Source organism: Puma concolor, chromosome D2 (genome assembly GCF_028749965.1).
Source record: "Puma concolor isolate L17-30 chromosome D2, mPumCon1.1.hap2, whole genome shotgun sequence".
NCBI classification, from domain to species: Eukaryota; Metazoa; Chordata; class Mammalia; order Carnivora; family Felidae; genus Puma; species Puma concolor.
In genome coordinates this window covers 63,289,647-63,302,429 of record NC_141677.1, presented here as the reverse complement: position 1 = coordinate 63,302,429, position 12,783 = coordinate 63,289,647, and the positions used below count along the sequence as shown (strand labels likewise).

The 12,783-nt window shown below is 38.5% G+C and overlaps 1 protein-coding gene across 4 annotated transcripts in view; it reads left to right on the top strand.

The window, feature by feature from the left end:
- The window catches only part of CFAP43 (cilia and flagella associated protein 43), a 132,270-nt gene that overhangs the window by 107,695 nt on the left and 11,792 nt on the right, over positions 1 to 12,783 (top strand). For all 4 annotated transcript variants that reach the window (XM_086680800.1, XM_086680798.1, XM_086680799.1 and 1 more), the window contains 6 exons: positions 2,436 to 2,555; positions 5,418 to 5,525; positions 7,040 to 7,126; positions 9,106 to 9,194; positions 10,798 to 11,011; positions 12,143 to 12,255. In XM_086680800.1, the coding sequence (XP_086536926.1) occupies positions 2,436 to 2,555; positions 5,418 to 5,525; positions 7,040 to 7,126; positions 9,106 to 9,194; positions 10,798 to 11,011; positions 12,143 to 12,255 (731 nt within the window). The remainder of the gene's footprint in view (positions 1 to 2,435; positions 2,556 to 5,417; positions 5,526 to 7,039; positions 7,127 to 9,105; positions 9,195 to 10,797; positions 11,012 to 12,142; positions 12,256 to 12,783) is intronic.

Below are 12,783 nucleotides of genomic sequence, written 5' to 3'. Positions count from 1 at the left end.
GTTGTACCACACAAGGTTATCCAGAACAGCCTGTGACTGACTGATGACATGGGGATGCAAAAGTCCAGCCCCCTTGACCCAAACTGGGACAGCTCAGTGGAGCCTATTACCCTTATCCCCTGGGAATCAGGCAAAGGCTGGGCTACCTAAGGGCACATCGTTGCTCAGCCTCTGCCCCTTCCTTGGCTGCTTCCCTTCCCCCCCTTTACAGATGTCTCTGAAAAAGCACTCCCTCCCAAAATCACATACACTGGAATCCCGTTCCAGGCTTTGCTTCTCAGGCTCAAGATAGTGCCTAAGACGGGACCCAAGGTAGGCTTACTTGAGAAAGTGACTTTGGTGCTCACGTTAGAAGAATGAGAAAAAAATGACAGGTTGAAGAGCAGGGAATGGAGATCAGACAGATGGAAAAGCACATGAGAAGAGCCTGCAGTGAAAAGAATGTGGGGTGTTTGAAACACAGAGCAAAAGGCCGTTCTGACATTAGAAAAAGTTCCTTTCTGTCCGGAGAGAGGGGTGGGCTGGGATCCTTGGCCATGTGATGGTGCTACCATTGTCCAGGGACACAGGGCCTGGATACACAGCTACTGGGCCCATAACTGGTGGGATGTTTCCATTCCTATGAGATAGTGTCATAAATTATGATAAATAAACTGGCCCTGAAGTGTGCTTTTTCTGTATTTGTTTTATTTTAATATTTCCTCGTTGCTTCATTAGCTTAATTTGGGTGGTGTTTCTCCTTGTGTCAAGGGCCTCTATACATCTAGCTAAACTCTCTCCATCACCTTCCCAGAATATGTCTCTCACTTCGTTAAACCAGCATAGATAGAACTTAGCTTTTTAAGGTAAACTTAAAATAATGTATTATTACCACCATAGTAATAATTTATTCAAGGAAGAATTATCAGTGGATGCTAAAACTGGTGGATAAAAGTTTGATGAGGAACAAGATTTTTACATGGTTCCTAAGTATCTTCCCACAAATTGATTACAAATGGAAAAATAGCAACTGTATGATAGAGACACTGGCAGACAACGCTTGACCAGTTAACATCACCAGTAGTGAAACAAACCAACATCATGTCTCCTCATGTGGTGCCCTGAGAAGGATACAACATGATTTATGTAGTGTTCCTGCTAGAAATGTATAACCTGGTCTATGCATGAGAAAACATCAGACAGACCTAAACTGAGTGACAGTCTACAGAATGACTCAGCTGTATTTGAGCGTCTGTAGCTTATTCTCAAATGGTTGAGAAAAAGATAGAGATAGGGAGAGAGAGGGAGAAGGGATTGAGCAAGTGATAAAACAAATGCCTTGGAATATTAGCATTTGATTAATTTGGTAAAAACTATGTGGGGATTCTTTGTACTATTCTGTAAATACCTCTGTAATTTTTTCTGTAAATTTAAAGTCATATCAAAAATTTTAAGTTACAAAAACTTTTAAAGATAAAAATTATTTGTAATGGTATGTCTAGGATTGAACTACAGGTATTTTCTTTAAAAATATAAGTTTAGGAGCGCCTGGGTGGCTCAGTCAATTAAGCATCCGACTCTTGATTTTGGCTCATATCATGATTTCATGGTTCGTGAGACTGAGCCCTGCGTCAGGCTGTGTGGTGACAGCATGGAGTCTGCTTGGGATTTTCTCTCTCCCCCTCTCTCTCTGCCCCTCCTCTGTTCGGTCCCTCTTGCACATGCTCGCGCTCTCTCTCTCTCTCTCTCTCTCTCAAAATAAATAAATAAACTTTAAAAATATTGAGGAGGGCACTTGCTGGGATGAGCACTGGGTGTTGTATATAAGCGATGAATCACAAGGAACTACTCCCAAAACAGTGGGTACACTGTATGTTAGCTAGCTTTACAATAAATTATATTTTAAAAAGTAAACAAATTCACCAATGTGGTATTTTCCATGAAAAAAATATATGAATTTATAGTTTCCTACTCACCTACTCTTGCTTAGCTCTAAGTCTATCTCTGCCTCTACCTCTTTATCTATACACTCACTCCTTATTTCCTTAAAATCTAAAAAATTCCGTGAAGATATATCATGGCTTTAAAAAAAAAAATCAAGATTTTTTAGGGTCAGATTGTGTGCCTGGAAATTTCTGTTTTATATAGAGAGAGTAAGAATTTTCCAGAAAGATTTGCTGTAATTTGTTTTACTAGGCCTTATTCTGCCTGATCATTAGCCATGATCAGTTATGCCTTTTTTTTTTCCAGCAAAATCTTTTTAAAGCAAAATCTTTTTAAAGACTCACAGTATATTAAACAGATCCAAATGGAACATCTCTGGTTGAAGAGAGTGGAAGGCCCAGAGCACTTCAGAAGGCCCGTCCTTCCCCTACCCTTGCAGCAAAATGTGAACACCACTTCCTTGCAGCATTTAATGTTCCTAAACATTAACTTTGCTATTGATTTCCTTTCAGTCATTAGAAGCAGAAATGAAGAAACTTCAAAATTCCATTCAAGAAAGCACACAGAATTTTGATGAACATTTGAAAAGACTCTTTGAAAGGAGAGTAAAGGCAGAGATGGTTGTCAACCAGGTAAATAAAAGCTTTTACTTACATGACTTTTTCTTTTAATGTTTATTTATTTATTTTTGAGAATGAGAGAGAGTGTGAGCAGGGGAGGGGCAGAGAGAGAAGGGGAGACAAAGAATCCAAAGCAGGCTCTGAACTGTCAGTGCAGAGCTAGACACAGGGCTCGAACTCACTAACCATGAGGTCATGACTTGAGCCGAAGTCAGACATTTAACCAACTGAGCCACCCAGATGCCCCATGACTTTTATTTTAAGGAGGCTCCAGGGCCTCTCTTTGTTCTTAGGAAAAAGACCAACAACCTTCCTGCTCATGTGGGCCTGGCTCCTGCTCCAGCCTCACCTCTGCCCCTCCCGTCTTCACTGGCCACACTCCCTTTGGTGCCTTGAGCACAGCAGTGTGCCCATTCCTCCTGGCTCTGCCTCCTGACCTGTATCTACTCATCTTTCAGGTCCCAATTTACAAGCCAGTTCCTCAGACTAGGTTAGAGCTTCCTAGTATATGCTCTGACCTTTTATTTTCTATTACTTATTGCAACTGAATTTTAATTTATATGAGATTACTTTTTAATGCTCCCAAAACTATAAGTTCCATGAACTCTGTCTTGTTCACCCCTGTATCTCCAGCAACCAGCAAAGGGCTGGGCTCATACTATGTGTTAAATGAATGAATAATCCATCTGACCCAAAGAGCCAATGAAAAATCTGGCTTAACTTGATTCAACAGTAAGAATATAAATGAAGTGTACAGTAACTAGAAACAAGAAGACCAAAGGGTGAAGCCTTTCAATTCTAAGGGAAAATTATTCCTAGCATTGGATTCTACACTGCCCAAACTATCATTTGAGTGTAAGAGGAGAATAATGATATTTTGAGAAACACAAGATCTTGAAAATTTATATGTGTCTCTAAAGGCAAGAGGGGTCAACCAAAAAAGATGAAAGAAGATAAGGGAACCTCTAGGAGGATGTCTCTATCCTCGGGGTCCCAATAGGAATGGTACACTGAAAGAGTTACATTGAAGAGGGTTTAATGCAGGGACTCTTTACTGAGGTATGGGCAGGGTTAAGGGAAACAGCAAGGAATGGCCAAGAGACCAGAAACAGTGGGAAGCCCATAACATTTCTAAATCTAACGAGGCAAGGGAAGGGAGCTACTACCACTACCAGCAAGAGCTGTAGCCTTGAGAGAGGGGCTACTCCTGGGGAGTCATGGCCACAGACAGATGAACATAACCACTGGCCCCACAGGGAGGGAGTGTGTATATGGTAGTTGGGTCGGGGGAGATTGGTAATGAATGCCCCAGAACTAGGCATAAGAACAGCGTTAGTCATATGGCCAGAAAGTAGAAACAATCCTAATGTCCAATGACTACATATAGATAAATAAAATATGGTTTATCCATATAATGGAATATTATTTGGCAATGACAAGTACTAACATGTGCTACAACATGGGTGAAAAGTGAGTTATATGAAATGAGTGAATTGTATGAAATATATACTAATAAAGCTATTATTTTAAAAAGATGTGCTTAGAACATCTTTTCATACAAAATAATGAGGAAACTATCAAAGACTACCAGATAATATCCAAAGGACTCAGGAGCCAATTTTAAAAGCTCCCGTAAAGGGAATACTTTAAGATTCAACAATGATAATCATTGCAATTATCTGAAACCCACCAAAGTTGTTTAAATTTGTGAATTTGCGGTATTTTAAAAAGAAAAATGCCTATCATTCACCTTCAGACGATAACAACCAATTCATTATTTGAAAACTGACAGAGAGAGTGTCGAGAATTGATTCTGCCTTCCTGTATGAATTGTACCACTAGGTAACTACACTGCAGATAAGGAGGAGCATCTGTGTATTTACAAAGGAGTTTTAATGAATAAAGTGAAAAAAAAAGGAACTACAGAAATAGAATATCACCATCCTACAACTCTCCATGGATTAATGGGCCTGGGCATGCAGTGTCTACACTTACTAACATCACAAAAAAGCAGACAATAGTATGTGTCTCCTGATCAAAGGACATAGTATCACCTACGGTATTGCCAAAAGGATCACACATGGGTCCGATCAGGCCTCTGATCAGCTGCCAGTTTTCAGGCAGTACATGAGATGAAGGATACTGATGAACTCACCGGAAGTATGCAGTTAGCAAAACCCAGATTAGGTAAAACTACAAGTAAATGTGAGGAAAGGAAAGGAAAGGAAAGGAAGGGAAGGGAAGGGGAGGGGAGGGGAGGGGAAGGGAGGGGAAGGGAGGGGAAGGGGAGGGAAGGGGAGGGAAGGGGAGGGAAGGGAAGGGAAGGGAAGGGAAGGGAAGGGAAGGGAAGGGAAGGGAAGGGAAGGGAAGGGAAGGGAAGGGAAGGGAATCTGTGGATTTTAAGAGATTTTTTTTCAGGTGGCAATTTTTTAAATGGACAAGTTATGCTCTAGTGCCTAGAGATATACTTGGGTAATAAAAACATAAAGAAACACAAGAGAGTGATTATTATGAATGTCAGGAAGGTGGTTATTACTGGGGTTGAGACTGTGAAGGGGACACATGGGAGGGGAAGCTGTATTTCTTGAACTGTGTGGTGATTGCAAGGGTGTTTTACCTTTATAACTCAAGCTATACGCTGTTGTGTGTATTTTTTCTGTATATATATTTCACCTTACAATGAAAAGATGGAAAAGGTAAAATAACTGAGTAGTTAGTGCAAGTGTCTATATTCCCTTTTTCTTGAAAAGAATTTCTCTTATTTGTGTGTCATGAGTCTGCTTGATGAGTGCCAAGTCTGTGGCCCTCAGTAGAAAATCATTTCTCAAACAGAAGTAGTGATCATCTTCCCCACCTTTTGAAATATTTCCACAGGAGGAACTGAAAATAAATAACCTCATTTTTTCTTTGCTGTTGGACGAAGAAATAAGCTCCAGAGAAGCATTCCTAAACAACTACCTTATAAAGAAGCAGGCGGAGAAAGTAAGGACAGTATCTGATATCTTGAGTATAACCAGAGCTGACACACCTAGGCCCTTCCCTTCTTGTACATCCCTCTTAGCTGTGTGTGTTCCTTGGCTCCCTGCCAGGGACTTTGCTCCAGGGTCAGATGAAAGCACTTGCTGTAGTCTGTTCATGAAGTTATGGGATTCCGTGTCTGTAACCATTTAGTCAAAAGAACTGTGTAACTTTGATATGATATATGATTTATAAAATGAGACAATATAGCTTCATGGTTGGAAGGACTCACTTCTAACTACTGACTGGCTGTGGGACCTTGGACAAGACATAGAATCTTTTAAGCTATTTGCAAGCTCTTCTCTGGAAGTATTGTCTTCTCTGGATCATTTGGAACCCTACGTTTTACTAAGCATGTGAGTAACAGATTAGCTTATAGAATGAAAAGCTGTCATATTCTGAAAAACCCTAATAAATAGGGGTTGAATAGATAAGTCTTATTAAAGAGACAATGAATGCAAAATGCTTATCACATAATAATTTTCAAAAGGTGTCAGCTTTTATTGATAGTATTAATAAAGAACATTTATGTATGAATGATTTAGAGTATCATATATGACATATGAACTTAGTTTTTGCTAACAGTCTATTAAATAGCATATGTAAAGCACCTTCTAAATGCAACCATCCTCATAACAACCCTGCAGGGTCCTGGATTTCTTTCCTAGTTGAGGAGAGTTGGTAACATGCCTAAGTCACCCATTAGAATGTAAAACAGCAGGAATTGGAACTGTGGAAATAAATTAAGACCATCTAGATGACAATAAGCAGACTATTTATTCAGAGCTTGGTATAGTAAGGGTTCAGCCACCATCACTTGTGTTTGGCAGACACTCACAGTCAGGCAGGGGGTGGGAAAGCTTTATAATAAGGAAGAGAGGGCTTCAGATGCACCCTGATTAGAAGTTGTTGGCATGGGGAAGCCAGGGGCAAGGTAATTAGAAGGCAGGCAACCTGTGTGATTAATTTGGGGAGCATATTTGGCTTTGTCTGTTTGGTCCTAAACTGGAAATGGCGGCAAAAATTAGGAAAGCTGAAAGTTACTGACCAAGTCCTGGCAGTTTGGGGTTGCTCGCTGCTGAGGATATGGTTTAGCTTCCTGGCTAGTTGCTACAGGGGTTGTGGGTCAGAGTCCTATTTGTATATATAGTCTGGCCATTGTCTGTTTATACATTCAGTCTCTCAGAAGCCAGCTCCATGTGAATCCCAAGACTGTGCAATTCCATCATCCATACTTCCTTTAGTCACTTAACACACTCACATGCAGGCCTGGCTATACTTAGAAACAGGTGATTAGATGTTTGTTCTTTCAAAATCTCCAACTGATTTACTTTCTTCTACAAATCTTATCTGTAATGGATATTCCACTGACACATTTATCTTATACTAGGAAATGTGTTGTTATTTTTAATATCCCCAATATTTTTGTTTATCCTGAAAAACTTAGTTCCAATTGCCTATTCTTGGTGTTATTACAGAAACAGACTTCAGAGGCCATCCAGAAAGCCAAAGAAGACCTTGATACGTACAGGGAACACTATGACAACTTATTGGCAGAAGACAAAGTGAGAGCCATTGTCTTACCCATTCACCAATGCAATAGAGTTGCTGCCTAGTTTTGGGGAAGATTAAAAGGAATGTAATTTAACTTCCTCATAGATTTTTCTCCTATTATAATTTTCAGTTATCAGTGAACTTCATTCTGTGCCATTGTATATTTCTGATAATAATTGTATAAAATAAATTTTTGTAAACATCTCTGGTTTAAACATTCTCTTGTACAAAAAAGAGAGATCATCTAGACTTAAGGGCTTCTCAGACTTTAAGTTGCAATCCCCATCAATTGGTCATGAAATCAATTTAGTAAGCTATAACCAGTAGTTTTAAAAAATTTATTTTAATTCAAGTATAATTAATGCACAGTATTCATTTCAGATGTACAATATAATGATTCAACAGTTTTATACATTACTCAGTTCTATACATTACTCATGATAAGTGTACTCTTAATCACCAACACTGGCGTGCCTGGGTGGCTCAGTTGGTTAAGTGTCCGACTCTTGATTTCAGCTCAGGTGATGATCTCACCTCAGGTGGTGATCTCATGGTTCATGAGTTCAAACCCCACACTGGGCTCTGCACTAACAGTGCGGAGCCTGTTTGAGATTCTCTGTCTCCCTCTCTCTCTGCCTCTCTCCCACTTGCAATCTCTCTCTCTCCCAAAATAAACATTTAATCCCCCTCACCTATTTCACCCATGCCCGCACTCACCTACCCTGTGGTAACCATCAGTTTGCTTTCTATATTTAAGTGTATGGTTTTTTATCTCTTTTTTTCTTTGTTCTTTTGTTTTGTTTCTTAAACTCCACATATGAGTGAAATAATATTGTATTTGTCTTTCTCTGACTGACTGACTTAGCATTATATCTTCTAGGTCCATCCATGTTGTTGCAAATGGCAAGATTTCATTCATTTTTATGGCTGAATAATATTCCGTTGTATGTATATGATACATCATCTTTATCCATCCATCTATCAATGGGCACTTGTGTTGCTTCCAAAATTTGGCTATCGTAACTAATGCTGCAGTAAACACAGATGTGCATAATCTTTTTGAATCAGTGTTCTTGTATTCTTTGGGTAAATACTCAGTAGTGGAATTACTGGATCATATGTATGACCAGTAGTTTTGTTTTGTTTTGTTTAAAGTTTAGCCATTTATTTTTGAGAGGGGGGAGAAGGGCCGAGAGAGAGAGAGGGAGAGAGAGAATCCCAACTAGGCTCTGTACTGCCAGTGTGGAACCCAGCTCAGGGCTCGAACCCACGAACTGTGAGCTCATAACCTGAGCCAAAATCAAAAGTCAGATGCCTAACCTACTGAGCCACCCAGGTGCCCCTGACCATTAGTTTTGTAATGGAAAAGAACAGGCTAGAAAAACATATAGAATAGAATAGAATAGAATAGAATAGAATAGAATAGAATAGAATAGAATAGAATAGAATAGAATAGAATAGAATAATAGAATAGAATACCTTGCATGTTTTCAACGTTTATTTATTTTTGGGACAGAGAGAGACAGAGCATGAACGGGGGAAGGGGCAGAGAGAGAGGGAGACACAGAATCGGAAGCAGGCTCCAGGCTCTGAGCCATCGGCCCAGAGCCCGACGCGGGGCTCGAACTCACGGACCGCGAGATCGTGACCTGGCTGAAGTCGGACGCTTAACAGACTGCGCCACCCAGGCGCCCCTACCTTGCATGTTTTACTTGTAAATATTATTTTGTGAAATTGTAGTTCTGAATGATTTCTAGAACCTTATATGAAGTAGTACTTATAATTCACTGAAGTACTTCATATTCAAAATAAATCTTTGATAAATCCTTGCATAGTGAGAGGTCACCCTTCAACAAATCTACTTTTTAACCAAATTTTCATAGATTTTTAAAATCAAAGTGATACAATCCTATATTTTGAAGAGTGCTGTCAACAAAGAAAGGGCTTCTGAAGAGAGTTGCAATCCCAGCAATGATATGTCTGTCCTTAGGTTTTGGATCGCAGCTTTAAAAAAGAATTTTCTGAAATTCCCAGTCACCAGGTGGATATACTCTACAAACTTTTTAAACGCCGACCAAGGTTTGTTTCTCCTTTGCTATCACGTTTCTGAGAAAAAAACATTTGTAAGTGAAGAGGAATATTATTATATTTTGGCTTTTTCAGTCCCACTTAGATGGAAATATTCAATATAACATATTTTATGTGAAAATGTTCACGTGTCTTTATCATAACTCTGGGCTTTTTAAGATTATTCTTAAATCTTAAGGTAAGCAATGAAGAATAATGATTTCATTATTCAAAAAGTGTCTAGGTGAGCATTGTGCTATTTTAGTTCTATGAAAGTAGCACTAAAGTTCCTCTTAAGTTATAGATGGCGTACAGATTTATAGTTTTTCCCAAGATGTGTTCCAGCAAATATGAGGACCTTGTGGTATGAATTGGAATTCATGTAAAAGGCTTCCAGGACAAAATAAGTTAGGGGGAAACACTGGGTTAAAAGAAAAAAAGTTAAACAGTTTTCTTTACTGAAAAACTTCTCAGAACTTGTTTTTGGTCTTTGGATCTCCAAATATAAAAAATGGAATAAGCAGAGTTGTCCAAACTTATTTGGCACTCAGAGCATTTCATGTAATTGTGTTTAAGACAAAGTTTGAAAAATGCCAGTATATATGATTGAAAATAACCATTATCATAAAGGGTTCTAAAATATCTCTTTTTTATACCGAAAGGAGCATTAGAATTACATTTCACAGATTTCCAAATTTTTACAATTTCCATAGTAATCCATAGAAATCCACAGATTTCCATAATTTTCAAATGTAAGCTAGAAACCATGGAATTTGTTACAAAGGTATAGGCTCATTGTGTCTGAGGTACAGACTCATTCTCTCACCCTTGACGGGTTATATACAACCCCGGGGAATTCAACCTAGCACATGCCTCATATCTTGGTTTCCTTATTTTCAAAGGAGTCAGTCATAGTAAGTCTTGTGAAAAAAGAAGGAAGACTTCCTACATATTGGGAGGCAGCAGTGGAAAAAGCATAAGCTTTAGTGTCAGACAGAATTAGCTTTAAATCCTAATTCTACCATCTATCAGACCTGTGGTCTTAGACCAACAGCTTCTCTCAGACTTTCCTCATTCTAGATAGAGAAAGAAGATAACAGTAGTAACTTCACAGCATATTGTACAGCATCTTGATGGTGAGTGGCTGGTACAAATCTTTGTATCCTTCTTTCCTTCCTAGCTACAGCCCAGGGAAACAAAACTAATCTATTCAGGTAGATTTTAAAAGGTGCTTCTTCAGTTGAGTTTATATCTGAAAAATCCCAGGCTAGAGAATATGTGGGACATAACTAGGGAATATCCACACTCCTCTTGGGCTAGACTTCTTCAGGGCAGGTAAAGCTGCCAATGCTGACGATAGTTAGGAACATCAGTAGTCCAGCCAAGGTCATGTCTAGGTGTCCAGGGAGTATGCAAGAAGACCAAAGTAGGTGCTTTTCTCTTTGGAATAGTCCACCAGCCTCCTTCTATTTGGTGGAATAGTCCACCAGCCTCCAAATGTCAAAATAAAGTGTCTTGCAATGTCATATTGATGCTAAGCATTGTATATAACTTAACATTGATTTCTTTTGTGTGAGAATGTGAAAGGTTGATGGGTTTTTATTGGTAATACCAGGATTCAGAAACAGAAAATACAATCAGATACTGCCAGTATTGTGCCTTTTGGAGAGCGACCAGAATCTGGGAAACTGAATAAGGATGCCTTTGCCCAATTAATGAAAGCCATGGATGACTTGGACAATATTAGTAACATGCCAGAAGGCTTGGACCCCTTGGTCTGGGATCATTTCTGCCAAACCAGACGAGCGAAAGTGGAAAATGAACAGAAAGTATATAATAACATTTTATTCCATTTTCACTTCATTTCATTTCAGTGTGCTAATAAATGTAGTTTATAGTGACCTTTGCTTCCAGAAATGCTAATTATTTAGGTTTTCCTGCTAGGATAGTAGTTAGTAATGTTAGTAATAATAATGAGATAAAATATTAACCTTAGTGGTATTAAGGGCTAAGTATAGGCCTGTATTGTAGGCCCACACTGTCCAAAGTGGTGGTCACTAGCCACATGGGGTTATTGTTTACTTGAAATAATGTGGCCAGTCCTAATTGAGACATGCTGTAAGTAGAAAATATACAGAGATTTAGCAGTCTTACTTATGAAAAAGGAATGGAAAATGTCTGTATGTTTTATATTCATTACAGGTTGAAATGGTAATGTTTTGGATATATTGTTTTAAATAAAAAAAATAGCAAAATTAATTTCACCAGTTTCATTTCACTTCTTATAATGTGGCTACTACAAAATTAAAAATTATGTACGTGGCTCACATGTGTGGCTCACATTGTGTTTCCCTTGAAGAGCCCCATTGTGGACACAACTTCCCTTCTCCTCTCTATCCCTGGTCTTGAGTTGTCCTCATCCCATTTTGCAAAGATGAGAATTATATTTCACTAGAACCTACTTTATAGTTTTACTAGAATATTTTTTTAATGTGGCAAAGGTAACAATTTGAGGGTATGTTTGAGAGAAGAATTCTTACTCTTATTGTTTCTTAACCACCCTCTGCCCCCCCACCTCAAAATACCTAAATTCCGTGCCACAAGCATCAGACTGGCATATTTTTACTAAAGAATCTATGATTTTATATTTTTGTCTGAGATGACGAGAATGAATTTGAAAATAAGATATAAGGAAAGTTGTGGTTGCTTGAGTATTTGATTTTCAGTGAGAGGCAAAATTGGATACTTTTCAAATTATTCATGGATGTACCATGTTAAGTTTTAGGTATCTTACATAATGGTGGGAATTTAAATTTTTGTTAATCTCCTAGAAAAATGGGCTTATTAAGGTTTTGTAGCTAAGTTAAAACATGTATGTTTTCCAAAGTTCTTTAAAATTTGTTTGCTTTTATCCCTAGAGCTGCATATGTACTGAGATGTTTGTGGTTTGGTTCCTTCAGGTAAAGCAGAAAGCAGCTGGCTTAATGGAAATGGTCGCTTTCCTCCGGCGGAGAACTGAGGAGGATGAGAAGTTGCAACAGGAAATTGAAAAAGTGTTCCATGAACGCACTGTGTAATTTGAACCTTTCGTTCATGTTCATTTACACAAAACCTAAGCTAAGGCTAAGTTAGATTGTGTTATCATGGGGGAAGAAAGCCTACTCACTGGTTTACAACTGGCACAGACTGGTCTATCTTGCTGGGCTTTATAACTTCTTAAAAAAGTGCATTTTGTTACAAAAGACCTTACTTCAGAATAGAACTTACCTACACGTTCCATTGCTCTTATTAGAAGTAGGCAAGTTTGGGGAAAATCTTATTATTTTTTAATCTGCTCCTTCCACATAAAAATGCAAAGAACTTGTTTCTGCTAATAAGCACTTTGGGGCTCAAGCCACACAAGCAAACTATGTTGAAAATTAGGCAGATATCCAAGAAATTTCCATGTAAACAACTAACCAGCTAATATATTTTTCTTTAGGAAAGTTTGTTCTATTTTGCTAAGTGATTAGGATACTGTTTTAAGTCCTTACTTCACTTTATCCGAATTTACAAACATTTTGATAAATTCTTCTTTGATGTTCCCCAATTCATCATTATA